The sequence below is a fragment of the Mytilus galloprovincialis genome, chromosome 11, assembly GCF_965363235.1.
Source record: "Mytilus galloprovincialis chromosome 11, xbMytGall1.hap1.1, whole genome shotgun sequence".
NCBI lineage: Eukaryota > Metazoa > Mollusca > Bivalvia > Mytilida > Mytilidae > Mytilus > Mytilus galloprovincialis.
In genome coordinates this window covers 10,946,486-10,963,864 of record NC_134848.1, presented here as the reverse complement: position 1 = coordinate 10,963,864, position 17,379 = coordinate 10,946,486, and the positions used below count along the sequence as shown (strand labels likewise).

Sequence of the window (17,379 nt, the reverse complement as noted above, 5' to 3'; positions counted from 1 at the left end):
GATATTTTTTATCCTGTAGTTTGCCTCACAAAAACAATTTATCAAAAGCTGCTTAAAAGAAAGATGAATGTTTTTTTTAATATTCCTTTTCCCTAATTTATTTTTCTTTTTAATAAACATTTGTTTTATCCACGAACAACTACAACAGACAATGAGTAGGGATCATACATCCTTCGCCGTTTCAGAATCTAATGCATTCTGGGTAATATTTTCAAAAATGTACATCAAAACGTCGTGATTGGTTGAAAACGTCCAAAACAATGGAAATTCAACCGATGACGTAACATTATTTTCACTTTGGGGTACGAACAATGAAATTACCCATGATGCTTTAGATTCTGAAACGGCCAATTGTCAGATAAACTTATCACAGATGCCAGGATTAAAATTCTGTACGCGATTCGTGTACTGTGCATTCATTTATTTTCGTGGGTATCAATTTTTGTGGATTGCTGAAAACTTGCATATTTGTAAATATTTCATTTCGTGGTTTTGCCAATCTCTGTTAACAAAGTCTATTGAAAATATGTTAATTGTTGAATAAAGTTATCAAAAGTACTAGGATTATAATTTAGTACGCCAGACGCGCGTTTCAAATACATTAGATTCATCAGTTGAACATTTGAATTTGTGGTTCACCTGTACCCACGAAACCCACGAAAATTGGTATCCAACAAAAAATGATGAATCCACAGTACAAAATATCCATCACTGACCCTCGAATTAAAATAATAATAATAACAAATGTCAAATAAAGTATGAAGTTAAAAAGCATTCAGGACTCAAATTCCATTAGTTTTGCCAAAAACAGATATGGTAGTCTATTCATAAGTGTAGACCATCTTTAGTTTTTTGAAAATTTAAAGATTGTAAATAATTAAATAATTATAAGAATGAACATGATATCAATGATAACTTATGTCAGCACAGAAGTGCCGACTACTAGACTGATGATAAATAAACTCATCATATATATTAGGATGAGATTTTGTATGCCGGATGCGCGTTCCGTCTACAATGACTCATCAGATGACGCCCAAATCAAAACACATGTAGTTTAACGGTCAAATAAAGTACGAAGTTGAAGAGCATTGAAGTGCCAAAGAAAGCATGTCAATGACAACTCGATATTGCATATGATTACCAATGTCATTTCAACTGATCGGGCGGAGCTTACGTTTTAATTTGCATAAGGACAGTCTATTTGAGGATGTGTGTGATAAGGATGATAGCCGTTATAATTAATACTGATTTCTAATCACCTATCAGTGCCATCAAAGGAATTTAAAAAACAATGACTGGACACTTCATTGATGAGTTTATCCTAAAACACCTATCTATAGATGGACTGGTTTATTGTGAGCGAATCGGTTAAACTCCGCCCAGTCAAGTGAAATAAATCAAGTAATACAAGCAGTCGGATGATCATGCATTCAAACAGATGTAAAAAACAGGAGTACACTCGGAACATTGATATCGACTTCAGAAATATTTATATTCTTCACCAAATGAGGTAATTGAAAAACATAATATTAATGCAAATATTCATGTGTATACACTATTTGAGTAGAAAGCATTGATTAAAATTGACATTCAAATCCCATCAAGTGTATTCTTTTCCAATGCACGCATTCCTTTTGAAAATAACCTGATAATGCAATGATGTGTAAACGTCGTATTGACAGACAAACGAAGTCATCAAGTTATATATAGTTAGACATGTTTCTGTTGAAGAAATGACGAACAACATGATAAATAAAAGTACTTATTAAGAAAAAAGTCAATATGCAATTTCGTATTACATTGAACTTAAGTCCATCATATCAAATTTCATCTGTTAGGACCTGATAAACCAAACATATGCCAAAAGCGAACACAATCTTGTGTCCAGAAGAGGTTCGATGAGTGTGAATTCACATTACTATAGGACGTGTCACGGTACTTATCTATCCCAAATTCATGTATTTGGCTTTGATGTTATATTTGTTATTCTCATAGGATTTTGTCTAATGCTTAGTCCGTTTCTCTGTGTGTGTGTGTGTGTGTGTGTGTGTGTGTGTGTGTGTGTGTGTTATATTTTAATGTTGTGTCGTTGTTTTCCTCTTATGTTTAATGCGTTTCCTTCAGTTTTAGTTTGTTACCCTGCTTTTGTTTTTTGTCCATGGAGTTATGATTTTTGAACAGCGGTATACTACTGTTGCCTTTATTTTGGACCAGACATGTTTAACTGTAACTCCTGACCAAACGGGATACACGGTAGCAAATGTAGTGTTTTGTCCCAATTGTTTGCAATAACTAATATGTTAGAAGAAACCCTATATCTCTCGAGGTTTTCTTTTCAGCTTTATGTCACCAAATACCAGTTTAAGAATGCTGAAATGGATGAATTATGGGATCAGTTTTCAGAGGTAAGATTTGTGAAATGTAAGAATTCAATTCAAATAAAATTAACGGTACCAATTTTCTTGCACCAGATGCGCATTTCGAATTGGGTTCACGTGTCCAACTGCTCGTTCAAGCTAACTGTCGAGAGAGAAACTGTATTTCAATTAACTAAATTGGAAATATTATGCCGTCTTCAAAATCAAAGCAAAGTCTTGCATGTCTGATTAAACTAGTTATTTACATTTGATTAACTTGTGTCTCATCACAAGCGATTATTTGAATTGAAGTCGAATATCAATAATTAATTAAAAACTTAATTTTCACAAAATGACAACGCAAAAATGAAAAGAAATAACAAGTCCGCAAACGCTATGCAGTTAACATAAGTCTGAACAGCACGAACACCACAAAAAAAAAGATTCTGACCCCCGTCATATTATTTTCATTAAATACAATTTTCGAATGATCGAATATAAATATTAAATTCTAATGCAATTTGTATGTAACATTTATTTTCATTGGCTAAAAGTTGCCGTCAAATCCACAGTTGACCAGGCGTAACTAAGGAAGGACAACCATTTTGAAATAATTGAATCAACAAATGTTCGATTACAACTATATAATCGAAAATAAAACAACACCTACCTCGAATTCGCCGTTTTAATGTTATTTTATCCGAATTTGAAGCGTACAGATAACGTAATAACCTCCATTTTGTAAGTTTTCATTTGTATGACGTCACAATTAGCCATGACGTCTTGGCGCCAAAATCATTCATGAAGTTTCGCGGATTTTGTGTTATTTTGGTCAGATTTAGACATTTTTCCAATTTTTATCGTATCATTTCTATTTGAAATGCATTAGAATCGGAATAACAGTACTGTATTTGAAGAGTTGCCACCGTCAATTTTGATTTGAAGGTCGCAAATCTCCGTTTTACTGTCTCCGCTACGCGTTGCCAGTAAAACTGCATTTGCGACCGTCAAATCTACAATTGACGGTGGTAACTCTTCAACTACAGTACTGTTATTCCTTAAATGGAAACAAGTTAGTTTGTTTTTAGACTAGACAAGACTGTCGCAGTTTAGAAACACAAAGACATGTTTCAAAAAATTAAAACTCAAACATTCTTAACTAAAGCAATATAAGTGTAAAATAACAAAAATACCAAACTCCGAAGAAAATTCTAAACGGAAAAATCAAATGCTTAAGGAAGCTCGTTTGTCATGTTTTGGAATTTTGATCAGATTTTCGAAATCCTCTGGTTTTATCCATTTGAATGCCTTAACAAATTTGCCCGGTGACCCCCAGTTTTCTTTTTATAATTCTTTTACATGTAATATGATAAATTGTCTGTTAAAGTCTTATAAAATTTTAATTGTTTTTTAATAGTTTTTGAGGACTTGAACTTGTCATTGATAAAGCTATGAAAAGTCAAGAGAAAACATTTTCCCGCCAAAATGTCAATGGCTTATATCTCGAAAACAAGCACGGTGACCTATATATTTTTTTTGCTCTTTTGGTTCCTTTATTAATCCCCTATCAATATATGCTAGTGTTATGAAGAGTTAATTACTTTGAAACTGAGAATCCAACTCCCTTAAATACGTCAGGCGAATGGATTACAACTGTCATATTCCTGAATTGATACAGAAATTTTTTTATGCAGTAAATATAGAATTCAAAAAAAAAATTAACTTAAAAACAAAATTAGGGTGGTTTTGGGTGCTTTGGTATTGTAAGCAGATTGTTCGGTGATTAGTTTAATGTGGTTATGTCGATACAAAAAAGGATGGTATTATAGTTACAATAATTGGAATAAATCCTTTGTAATCTATGACATATATTTGCTTACTGTCAACCACCCCGTGATGGCGTCTTTAAACATTTCAAAGAGATAACCTTAGCATGAAAACTTGATATCATTTGTTAAATAGCTTCCTTGTAAGTAATAATGCACTATCAATGACATTATCTGAGGAAAAACCACTTCTAGAATATCGTAGAAATGGGAGTTATGTACTCCGTATTCAGTCGTTACTGGAATGTTGCTACATAGAAATGGACATTTCACAATTGGGAAACTGGCATCATCTTTTTTATCGTTATGACTTGCATTGTGAATTTTTCAAGTTATAAGTTCAAGGCAATATATGAAGTTGTATAACATAAACGAAAAGTAGTCAAGCTGTGGTGCACAGTTGGATCCTATGTAAATGACGACTGTGTGTTGATAAACACTGCAGACCTACTTAACACATTACATTGCCAATAAAAAAAATACGAATCTTGATGATAGCAATTTCAAAACAATATTTGTTTGAAAACATTTATATTTAGTAGACTTATACATTGTTAAAGACCGTGCGGTGACCTATAGTTGTTACTGTCTGTGTCATTTTGGTTTCTTGTGGGCAGTTGTCTCATTGACAATCATGTCACATCTTCTTTTTTTATATTATACAAAAAAAAACGAAGTCTAATAATTAAGATTAGTTTAATGTCACCAAAAATTGAAGACCTACCTTTTTAAAGAAGACCTGACACTGAAATTGAACAAAATAAATCATTTAGGAATGTTAGTTTCAATATCTGTCTGAATGTTGATTCAAGATTGATGCAAAAAGATTGAAGATACCTAATAAAATTTATTACTCGATTAATCAACCGTAGTACGAATGGAAAAAAAAACGATAAGTACGGCAGTGAAACCTGACTAAACCAAATCCTGCATAAACCTGTATAATATCAACCAAACATGTTCTTAAGCACCGGTATATCAAATTGTATGTGTTGTGAACCTGATAATACCGAACATCGGCCCCAACCGAACAAAATCTAAAGTCCCGAAGAGGTTCGGATTAAACAGATTTCACTATACATAAACTTATATTTTCAGGCTGTGAATCATAGATATGACATAAAATATATAATGAACACATGGACACGGCAGATGGGATATCCCGTAATAACTATCACGTGTGAGGGTGATGATTACGTTTTACAACAGTCACGGTTTTTATTGGACGGTAATTCAAGTTTTGGCGCTCCAAGTATATATGAGTGAGTTGAAAATTGAGCCTTTTGTGGGATACTTAACGATATGTGTTGTTTTAATTATAAAAGGCCGTACAGTTGCCTATAAAAACATTGTCTTAACGTGCCCTGGTAAATGTTTGTTGGTATTTTTGTTTTGTTTTTATTATGATTAAGATAATAACACAATGTTGACTGATGTACCCCAATTTTTGACTTTATACCTACTATTTTTGTCCATCTGATGAGTAAATCCTTTTTCAACTGATTTAAATAGTTCGTTCTTATGTTGTACTGTTATACCACTGTCCCAGGTTAGGCGGAGGGTTGGGATCCCGCAAACATGTTTAACCCCGCCACATTATTTATGTATGTGCCTGTCCCAAGTCAGGAGCCTGTATATTCAGTGGTTGTCGTTTGTTTATGTGTTACATATTTGTTTTTCCTTCATTTTTATTACATAAATAAGGCCGTTAGTTTTCTCGTTTGAATTGTTTTACATTGTCTTATCGGGGCCTTTTATAGCTGACTATGCGGTATGGGCTTTGCTCATTGTTGATGGCCGTACGGTGACCTATAGTTGTTAATGTCTGTGTCATTTTGGTCTTTTGTGGATAGTTGTCTCATTGGCAATCATACCACATCTTCTTTTTATAGCATTATAACGCAACAGTATTATACCGCTGCTCAAAAGTCATACATCGATTGAGAGAAAACAAGTCCAGGTTACAAACTAAAACAAAGGGAAACACATCAACTATAGGAGAAAAACAACGAAACAACAAAACACTGAATTGTAACAAAAAGAACCAGCAATGCAACATACATAGACACGAACTGTTTGATAACATTTCCATTTTCCTGACTTTGCACAGGACATTTTAAGATAAAATGGTGGGTTAAACCTGGTTTTGTGACTTGTCAAACATTCTCCCGTTTTGGAGAATACCGCGAAAATGACAACATGACGATGGGAATACGGTACAAATGAATGCACACAATACATAAAAGAAACTATAATGTATGTTTGTTTTGTTCATTTAAGGGTCAATATCCCTAATACGCCTCAAAATTGAGAATCAAAAGTTGTGTAAACAAAACACCTTTGTGGAATGATATTGGACAGGTTTTAGTTTTTGAAAACTGACTGATCTTAACCATTTGTGTTCATATGAATAGTAAAGGGACATAGAATAATTGTGTTAAAATTATGGAGCTATCAAATGTGTTCAAAGTTTTAAATTTTCAAAGAAATTATTGTGTTAAAAAACAATTTTTCACCACGAGGAGCCGCATTATGAAAGTATTTTTTGGGTATGCTAATTTACAGAAAAAAGTAATCTAACTTCGTACCCGAAAACGTAACCCCCTTTATGAGAAAATGTCTAAGCTTCGAAACGAGCCATCAGACATATCAAAGTTAACGATATGGACTGAGCTACAGAAGAAAACCTTACCATTACCGCCTAAGGAGAAACAATTGCGAATATAAACCCGTATCGTTGTCAAAATAGTTGAATTTCATTCGACGTTCATACCAGTGAGAGGTTTAGCTAGCTATAAAACTAGACTTAATTCTCTGTTCTCTTCATATGAAAATGCCTGTGCCAAGTCAGGAATATGAAGGTTGTTATTCGTTTGATGTGTTTGGGTTTTTTATTTTGCCATTTGATTAGGGACTTTTTTTTTTAATTTGCCTTGGAGTTCAGTACTTTTGTGATTTTACCTTTAATATCTACTTCATTTGGGCTCATTGCCGTTCATACTTTATCTTCTTATTTATATATTAAGATCTATAACGATTAAATTCTGGCAGTACAATCTTTAGCAAGTAAAATTGACGGTTCCAACATTGACGATACCAATTTTATCATTGTTTATTGCAACATATGCCAATAATTCCACTCGGTATTTTTTTCATCTACTAGTATAAGACTATTTAAGAATAAAACCACTTAAGTTCGGAAATCCAATCTTAGTACAGATTTATCGTTGGACATGTAGAAAAACCCGTTCATTCGGAACAAATTATAGCTAATGTAGCTTTATATGCATACGGGCCCGGTTTCCTAATGCGCTCTACAATTTGTATTTCAGTTACAAATGGGTAATTCCTTTTACGTACATGACAGAGGAACACTCGGACCCGAACAACGCTTCTATAGTTTGGCTAGATATGGGGTCAGGTATTTATATTTCTATAAATGATACTAACCCGTTACAAAACTTTGAGCGCACTGTGCACTTTTATTGATTTACTTTATAAGTAATGCCCATAAACAAAACATTAAAACGGAAGACATAAACTCCCTATAAGTTTTGAAAACAAAACATACTTTTGAAGACTAACCAAGTTCATCAGAGGTAAACTTTACCTGATTAGTGGTAACCTCACTTTTTGAATTGTCTATTACTTTTTTAATTGGAGAATTTAAAAAGAACCAAACAGTGAGCTAATGCTACTCTTAGGGAACAGCAGTTCATCCTTAAAGGCATATGTTGTATTACAATATCTGTAATTTTGCAAGAAAGAAAGCTTCAAACCGTTGGTGCATATAAATTTATTTTTGAATAAATAGTTTATACAAAAGAAAACGAAAAACGGTCTCACTGAATTGCTATAAGAACTGATTGAACAAATCTTGCGATATGAGGTACACATCCTTTTGCACTCAAGAAGATATGCCATACAAATATTTTTTCGCTGAAATAGACATGATAATAAGAGTATAACTTATGATAGTCGTATTGGGTTTTTTTTTTGCAGCAACTATTCCAAAACAAGAGAACAGTTGGATCTTAGGAAATGTTTACTACACCGGATTCTACAGAATTAATTATGAACTCTCCATGTGGCAGTCTTTAGCAGCACAACTTAATAGAGACCACACTGTTAGTTTAAGTAATACATTTGAAACTGTACCAAAATGTACTGTATTTATTATACAATAAGGTGATGTAGTATGATTACCAATTAGACACTTTAATGTTTCGACCCTCAATGTTCAGTTCCTTTTTTTAATTTTTCCATGTAAATGTTTTGATTCGAACTTCAATGCTGAGTCTATTGAATCTATTTCCACTTTGGCTTTGATACTTGTATACCGTGGATTCGTTATTATTTGTTATAGGTTTCGTGGGAACAGATGAACCACGAATTCAAATGTTTAACGAATAACATATTACTGATAGGATATGCAAGCATAGATTGGCAAAACCACGAAATCAAGTATACATCAAATTCAACAAACCGGCCACCCCTTAAACTGGCCGAATCCCGTGGTCCGATGGGCGGCTGGTTTTGTGAAGTTTCACTGAATACACCAATATGCAAGTTTTTAGCAACCCACAATAAATTATACCCTCTAAAAACAAAAAATCCACAGTAGTCGTCTGTTTCGAAATTTTACCAATTGTGTCTTATTCGCGAATGTCACACCAAATGAATGAAAAGCAGGGAACACTTCAGCTCTTGATGATGCATAATTTTATAAGTGCCTTTTGTTATATGAATTTATATATTATGTTCTATTGAGGGAATTTATACATCGGTAAAAAGTTAAATGACGAAAAGAATAAACTCCGAGGAAAATTAAAAACGGAAAGTTCCTAATCAAATGACAAAATCAGAACATCCAACATATCAAACGAGTGGATAACAAGTGTCATATATAATATTGCCACCCTAATTACATTTGTATTCTAAATGATTGCATGTTCATAAGATCATCGTTTGTGAATTTGTAAATATGAGTACTGATAATAAATATTGTCTCTACGGTTACGTTAAAACATTCTGCAATTATTGAAGTTTCGAACTCAAAGTGTTCACTACTTGATTTATCGAAGAATTTGGCACCAAACTTGTGTCTCCTAATTGTTCGATGTTTGTCTTTTTAGTACTTCGACACTATACTTTTTGGCAAATTCTATGAGTTTCGTAGTTGTTAATTGTTCTACCAAACATACATTGGTGGCAATCGGCTGTTGTCTACTCAATGATCGGGTTGTTGTCTCTTTAAAACTTTCCCCATTCACATTCTTAACCATATTGACTATGGTTGGGTGATACAGATAATAAAAATTGCTATTTCTTAAAAATTGCCAGTTTTCCAAAATATTCAGATATAACTATTATGAACAATTTTATCTCTTTTGGCAAACCAGACTCGTATTTTGTATATATTATAATTATCAGTGTGCGAGATCCGAAATAGCAGTTGGATGGCCAGAATGAAATGAGAAATCGAATGGCACTGATAAAAGTTGTGCCAATACTGACTGTCGCAATATATTTCTGTAATTAGGAAACCTAAAGTGTTAAGAATGATTCAATATTTTATAAAAGTTAATGTACAAAAAGTCGAAACGTCAATGACATTTCATGTCAACTCAAAAGTGACTGCTGGACGTGCGATAACCTCAGTAATCAAACGTCTTCCAGAGGAGTCATTTACCTAAAGGTTGTAAAAACATATTTAGGGTTGTATTATACTGAACATAATTCATTATATGTTGTAGGTATTTCCGGAATCTAATAGAGCTGGTCTGATTGGAGATGCTTTAAACCTAGCTAGGTAATAACAACATGTTTTATTGTGCACTCTGTTCCCAGTGCTTTGATGCTTATATGATTAAGTTGATGTTTTGTAATTGTTGAAATTCTGGTTATGAATTACTGTATAGCTGTCTACAAAATGGTATTAAAACTAACATTTCGCGACTGTTGCTGTGCTCATGATTTGGTTCCCCCGCATTTGAATCCAAGTATATTACACATGTAACGATGTCAGATTATAAGCTTGATAAAATAAACCAGGGGGACGTTACTTCTTGGAAAAAGCTGTACATTTTTATCATGATTTATTCTCTTTTTTGTTTGAAAACTAATGTTATCTTTTTCCCTTAGGGCCCAAACTATTGACTACGAGGTTGCATTAAACATGACAACGTACCTAAAGAATGAAGAGAAATATGTACCATGGAGAGCCTTTGTAGATTCAATAGAATTCATTAAAGGAATGATTTCGAAGCAGGGTTCATATGTTCTATTAAGGGTAAGTTTTACAGTTTGTGAGGTAAATCAAATTTTTCCTTTGAGTTTTTTTTGTGATAATTTTTCATATCATGGTACTCGCTTGAGATGGAAAACTATCGCTAGATGCTAAGAAGGCACGTGGCGTTGCTAACGAAATTGTCAAGATATAAGGCAAAATAGCGATAAACAAATTATCAAATGGTCATCTCATTTGCCGTCCCGGCTCAAGTGAGAAAATCAATCTCGTTGAGATGACCAACGATAATCTATCAATATCAAATAAAAATAAAATAGAGTAAGACTAAGAGCATCGACAGTGAGCAGTAACTGATATGCATACATTTTCTATCACGCTTTTTAAAAGTCAAACCATGCAGAACTTCTCAGAACAAGATAATTGGTAAAGTTGGAAAGAAATCACAAAGCTAATAACAATGTACATATATGTCTGTTTTTTTCTTCTTCAAATAATGAACCTGGGACACGAGGACAGTAAATAACTGTTCCTAGTGCTTCAAAATTAATATTAAATTGATATCTAGATAATTGATTATATATTTCAGAAATATCTACATGACCTAGTGGCACCTGTGTTTGACACTGTAGGAACATCGACGTCTGGAACTTTGCCAGAACAGTAAGTTATTGCTCATCAAAACTTTATTTTATATTTGCTCATGAAAACAGTTATTGTTAAACACTGAAAAAAAACAAAAAAAACGCCAAACTGTTTATGAAAATACACAAGAAAAATATTACAAGACGCAAGCTGTTATATACAAAAATAAGAGATATTGTTTGATTTCTATCCCCATCTCAGCTATATACATGAGTTATTAAAATTACTAGCTTGTTTTGTCTTATTGTCTTTTAAATTTTTGATTAATAATCAATTAGTATCACTTTATATAACATCGTTGCGGTGTCTAGAAACCTTAACTTCTTCAAGTGAAGACGTATATCTCATAAAAAATTCTATGACAAAAGCCTGCTACTGAATCTACATTTAGCTTTTACATATTTTTTTATCACAAATATATTATTATTGATATGAGTCAATTGCATTGTCCTTTAGGAATATCAATAGAAAAGAAAATGTTTATGTTCGAAGTTCAGTCAAATGACGTGAGATTTAAAAATTTTTGGTAAAATAACAAGGTACTTATACATAGTTTCAAAATTAAAAACAAATCGTCTATGTACAGGCACATGAGAGACGTTATGCTACAAACAGCATGTGATGTTGGTGTGGTTAAAGCTATTAATTATGCCAAGGAAATGTTCAGAAAGTGGAAGACGGAAGGCATCAAGTAAGTATACATTGATCAACTCAAAAACTTTTAATTCTTTGTTATCTTATTACTCTAGTAGCAATATTATAAACAGTACCATGTTTTGCAATGCATTTTGATACTTAATGTCTCGATGATGTTCTAGACCATTAACTTTTAGTTTCTTGTGTACAATTTGGAGTTTAGTATGGTGTTCATTATCACTGAACCAGTATATATTTGTTTAGGGGCCAGCTGAAGGACGCCTCCGGGTGCGAGAATTTCTCGTTGCAGTGAAGACCTGTTGGTGACCTTCTGCTGTTGTCTGCTCTATGGTCGGAATGTTGTCTCTTTGGCACATTCCCCATTTCCATTCTCAATTTTATCAACATTAGTGAAAGTTGAAAAAATATACAAAAGCGAAAGAGCCAGTAAGAAAGAAATGGACCACACCATGGCAATCATCACTCTTTGATATATTTAGATTCCAAATGTTTATGTAACATAATATAAACACACACTGTGGAGTGTCCAAATGTTTCAACTTTCCATATTCCCGAAGAACAAAGACAAAAACAGACAAATATGCTAATAATTGTTATTGTTACGTTTTAAAAAGTATGAAACAAAGAAAATATTGTTTTCATGGTCCACTCAATAACAAGCAAACTTCACTTCATAGTTAATCGCACATTTTTCCAAAATCAGTGGTTCTCTCCAGAAACTCTAGCGTACACCACCAATAGAAACTGACCAACACGAAATAGTGTGCACAATAGTAATGAATGAAAGTAAGGTCAAACACAAATCAATCGATCAATCTTTGCACGGTTTCAAATAGATATGATGTAAGTTATTGTCCTCACTATGAATTGGCCTTTTCAGAATCTTAAGGACCATGGGTAATATGGGTAATCTCACTACACCAAAATGAAAATATCGTTATGTCATAGGTTGAATTTCCCTTGTTGAGAACGTTTTAAACCAATCTCAACGTTTTGGTGTACGCTTTTGAAAATATTACCAAGGATGCATTAGATTCTGAAACGGCGAATTATACCACTCGTGTACTCAATTGCAAGGTGACCATCTCAGTATTCATTGGTTATCTACACTGTTGGAGTCTGCTGTCAGTAATTGTCTTTACTATTAATTATACCACTTGTGTATTCCATTGCAAGGTTACCATCTCAGTATTCATTGGTTATCTACACTGTTGGGGTCAGAGAAGGTAGTGTTGAGGAATGGGACTATGTTTGGAACAAGTCGAAGTCCTCCAATGTTGATGGTGAAAGGGAAATGTTGATGGATGCTTTGGCTCAATCTCAGAAACCATGGTTACTTTGGAGGTAATGTATGATAAAAGAGTATATGAATAGTAAAATGTGACGCTTTTAAAGTAACGTTTTTCTGAAATAAAGGGAAAGGAGGTCCTAAACGTCTGAACCTTTACTCTGGTGAACATTTCAACCTCAACGTCAAATACGTTCATGTGAAAAATACAGCATCTTTAAAAATATCATTTTATTCAGTCAATCAAGAATAGTTCAGTCATTTTTCAGCATTTTGTTGTGATTTTATTACATTACATTGCATACCAGTATTTGCATCCATTTGATTAGATAGAAGCTACAGTACTAGTACTAGTACTACAATGGAGAGGTAACGCTAGCGGACATCCATTCATCCTTATCTTTTACCTTTTATGACAGGTATGCTAACTGGATTTTTGACAGTTCAAAGATTAAAATGCAGGATGTTCGGCTTGTTGTCAGCTACTTTGCCAAGAATCCACTTGGTAGAATGATAGCTTTGCATTTGCTGATGACGAAATGGGAAAGACTGAATGAACAGTAAGTAAAACAACAAAAATACCAAACTCAAGGGAAAATTGAATACAAAACGTCCTTAAAAAATTGTAAAATCAAAATCTCAAACGCATCATACGATTAGAAATCAAATGTCATTCACGGATCGGTATAAGGATGCTTTACGTAAAAATCAGTGGATTTAACATGGTATTATAGCTAACTAAACATCTCACTTGTATGACAGTCGCATACAATTACATTTCATTGACACAAAAGGGGCAATCTACTTTCTATTTTTAATTTTATCTTTATTAAATTTAACTATTTATTATGAGAAGATTTTTTAGCATTTTAAGTAATCTAGTTGAAAATAGATATTGTTCTTTAATAGAACAGCAATTTCTTTTTGTACAAATTAATTTTCATTCTAACTATTTTCATTTATGCTTAAATGATAACGTTGCTTGATTCTAAAGTATAAATAGATCACGATGTTGTATAGTATTTAATCAAATGCCTTTTATGAAGTAAATATATTTTTGCTGATGACATGATTTTCCAGTTGAGTACACAGTCAGGAAAAACAATTATTATTGTTTCCGTAACCTGTCAGTATCATAATTATACCTTTGTGCAAATAGCTATTGGGTTAAAAACCTTATCATGACAAAAACAAAAAGTATTGTTTTATTTTTGCACATAGTTGTTTCTAAATGAAGATTCATAGTTTATTGTTAATAAATAGCTTTTAACTGATATTTAAGGGGTTATAATTACCACTGTAACAAATCAATCTAGATTACTTAGAAAAATTACCTGACCCTGAATACATTATTATTATTATTATTATTATTATTATTATTATTATTATTATTATTATTATTATTATTATTATTATTATTATTATTATTATTATTATAATACATAGTATACTGTAAAACAAGTTATCACGTGAGCTATATACTTTTCGCGATTTTCACGCGAAGAAAAATAACAGGAATATAAATCGTCGCAAAATTTAAAAACTTGAATATTCCCTAGACTAATAAAATCAAGCTTATTTGCATATCGCAAAATTATATAACAGTTAATTGGGCAAAAATGTTCTAAATGTATTATTAGTTACACAGTGTGCAATTGTCCTAATACGAGAATTTATCGGGTCAATAAAATTCATATGAATTTTATTGACCCGATAAATTCCGTATTAGGACAATTGAACACTGTGTAACTTTGTTATATTACATATTATTATATTCAAATTCAATGTTAGGACAATATCAATAAATATATTTTAGATATTAAATAAAAAAATGTGAAAAATAAAAAATATTATGACTACTCAATTGTTTTTTTTTATTAGGTCAATGGTATAAGGGAGATAATTCCAATTGACGTAATAAATAAGGGAGATAATTCCAATTGACGTGATAAAAAATTGTACTGAAATTTATTAGGACAATATTAGCCAATCAAATTGCGAGAAATTACTCTAAATCAGGATAAAATAAAGTATCCGTAAGACATTTTGTTGATAGTCTATGACTTTTTTTTATTCATTAAGAAATTATACTTAATGAAGAAGATGCTATCAACAACAAGAGTAAATATGTTACAGTTTGTAAAAGAGGTGATGGTGAATATAAACATTTATCAATGTCATAAATATATCTCATGGAACGCCGATAACTAGGTCTTTAAGGACGTTGTATTTTGTGAATTTAATACAACTTCATAGATATTTCTTTTGCTTAGGTTTGGTGGAGATAATTTTCTTCTGCGAGAAACAATTGGTGAGGTAACTCAGTATGTGAATACGGAATTTGAATATAAACAGGTATGCTATCCATATTCTGCCATTTTCAAAGGGGGTTCGTTTTTGTAAGGGGGTGTTTCAACCCCCGAAACACTCCCCCTGGATCAGCCACTGATATTTGAGGAATGGCAGAATCTCAAACCCTAGACTAAAATATTCAATGATGAAGTGCCATTCTTATGGAGGATCATGCAGTGATGAAAACATAACAAACACAAAACCACCAAAGCATTTGTTAATTAAAGTTTAGAATGTATGATGGTGATGATTTTTTCTGTTCTGGTATTTCGAGAAAAAATTATAATTGAAATACACTAGAAATAAACAGGAGGAGCTAAAACAATTATTTAGACCGGAAGAAACAGAAGACGTATCATTTCTGACTGAAAATGAGGGATATTTCAAAATAGGACGGTTAGGTCTGCGAGTTTTACAGCCTTGTTTTATAATTCTTCTAAATTGGGTGATTCTTACGATGACTGGCACTTCATAATCCTTTTTTTTTTGCCGAAATTATGGAATGATCTTTAATTCAATGATGTGGTAAGAAATATATAGATTTTTTATTTGTTTTACAATCCAGACGCTGTAAACACTAACCTTTAGAGAAGATTCCTTAGTTTATGTATTTTATGTTTTTACTCATTGTCGAAGGTTGTACGGTGACCGATAGATGTTAACTTCTATGTCATTTTGTGTCTTGTGGAGAGAAACTCATTGGCATTTAAACTAAATATCTCTACATATGATTTGTTCCAATTGAAACCTTTCATAATAACATTAACAGTTACTGTACCAATTTCCTTGCACCAGATGCGCATTTCGACAATACATGTTTCATAACCGTATTTGATAACAGTATGTATGTGTTATATTCAGTACTGGTCTACCTGTCCTAGTAACCATATGGACTTAAATCAACTGTCAGAAGTATCAGCTACTATCTATATTAATTTGCATGCTTGAAGTTATTTAAACTGTATAAGTGTCGTGATGTATAAAGACCACCATGCTATTCTAGAAATTAATTTATTTTATAGCTTGAGAGACTCTTCCGAGATAAACCACCAAAGGTCGCAAAGAAGGAGGCAGAGAATGCATTAGCTCTTATGAGGTAACTTACGAACTATTTAAAAATGAGAGACGAAATATTATTTTAATCGAGAAGAAAACGAAAACGTAAAATAATGAATTAGTGCATAGCTTTTCGTACATAAAGTTGAAAGTCAAATGAGAAACATATAGTTACAAAAGGACTGCCTATGATGATTAACGTTTTATCATTTAAACAAAAGTTATCATTTATTAAGAAATACAAGGAATGAAATTGAACAAAGTATGGTGTTCATTTACTCTGTATAAAAATTATTTCGGATATGCATGCTTGTTTCATGAATGTAATGGTTAGGAAATATTCATTGCTTTTTTCACAAAGCTTCCTCAAATGCAGCATATTGGTTAAACAGTGTGTTTTGTCAAAGTCATTTGTGCAATTAAGTCATTGATATTCTGACTATATGACAGAGAGGCAGAGAAACCTAAGGAATATTCAAACATATCTAGAATTTAGAAGAGATATAAAAATAAAATATCATACTGTAGTTTTCTAAATAATAAATAATTTGAAAAATTAATTCTGAAATGATATTTGAAATACACTTATAATCACTCAAATAACAAGTCATATATTCGGCTCTCCTGCAAGTATGATATATATTTTTGAATAACACTTGAACATTTATTAATTTTATTTATAGAGCAAACATAAAGTGGATGGAATTGAATTATGCTACAATCACAAACTGGTTACGGGATCACGTGGTTGGAATGCTTTAAAATTATGGGTTATTCATTTGATCATATGACATAGTTTCTGATAGAAAAAATGGCCAGTGACTTGCAAGTAAAGTATTGACAACTACAAAAAAGATGATCAGTTGTTACTTTATATGTATATATTGTGAATTAATGTTAAAATTTGTTTGTAATATTTCTTTTATCTAATAAAATTACTAAGTGTTA

The 17,379-nt window shown here is 32.2% G+C and overlaps 1 protein-coding gene across 1 annotated transcript in view; it reads left to right on the top strand.

Moving 5' to 3' along the window:
- The window catches only part of LOC143051639 (glutamyl aminopeptidase-like), a 47,957-nt gene extending 30,578 nt beyond the window's left edge, over positions 1–17,379 (top strand). Inside the window, exons 9-21 of the mRNA XM_076224539.1 lie at positions 2,343–2,408; positions 5,285–5,448; positions 7,519–7,607; positions 8,189–8,313; positions 9,943–9,998; positions 10,331–10,478; positions 11,023–11,096; positions 11,665–11,769; positions 12,912–13,079; positions 13,443–13,583; positions 15,297–15,378; positions 16,398–16,471; positions 17,115–17,379. Coding sequence (XP_076080654.1) covers positions 2,343–2,408; positions 5,285–5,448; positions 7,519–7,607; positions 8,189–8,313; positions 9,943–9,998; positions 10,331–10,478; positions 11,023–11,096; positions 11,665–11,769; positions 12,912–13,079; positions 13,443–13,583; positions 15,297–15,378; positions 16,398–16,471; positions 17,115–17,193 — 1,371 coding nt within the window. The 3' untranslated portion in view covers positions 17,194–17,379. The remainder of the gene's footprint in view (positions 1–2,342; positions 2,409–5,284; positions 5,449–7,518; positions 7,608–8,188; positions 8,314–9,942; positions 9,999–10,330; positions 10,479–11,022; positions 11,097–11,664; positions 11,770–12,911; positions 13,080–13,442; positions 13,584–15,296; positions 15,379–16,397; positions 16,472–17,114) is intronic.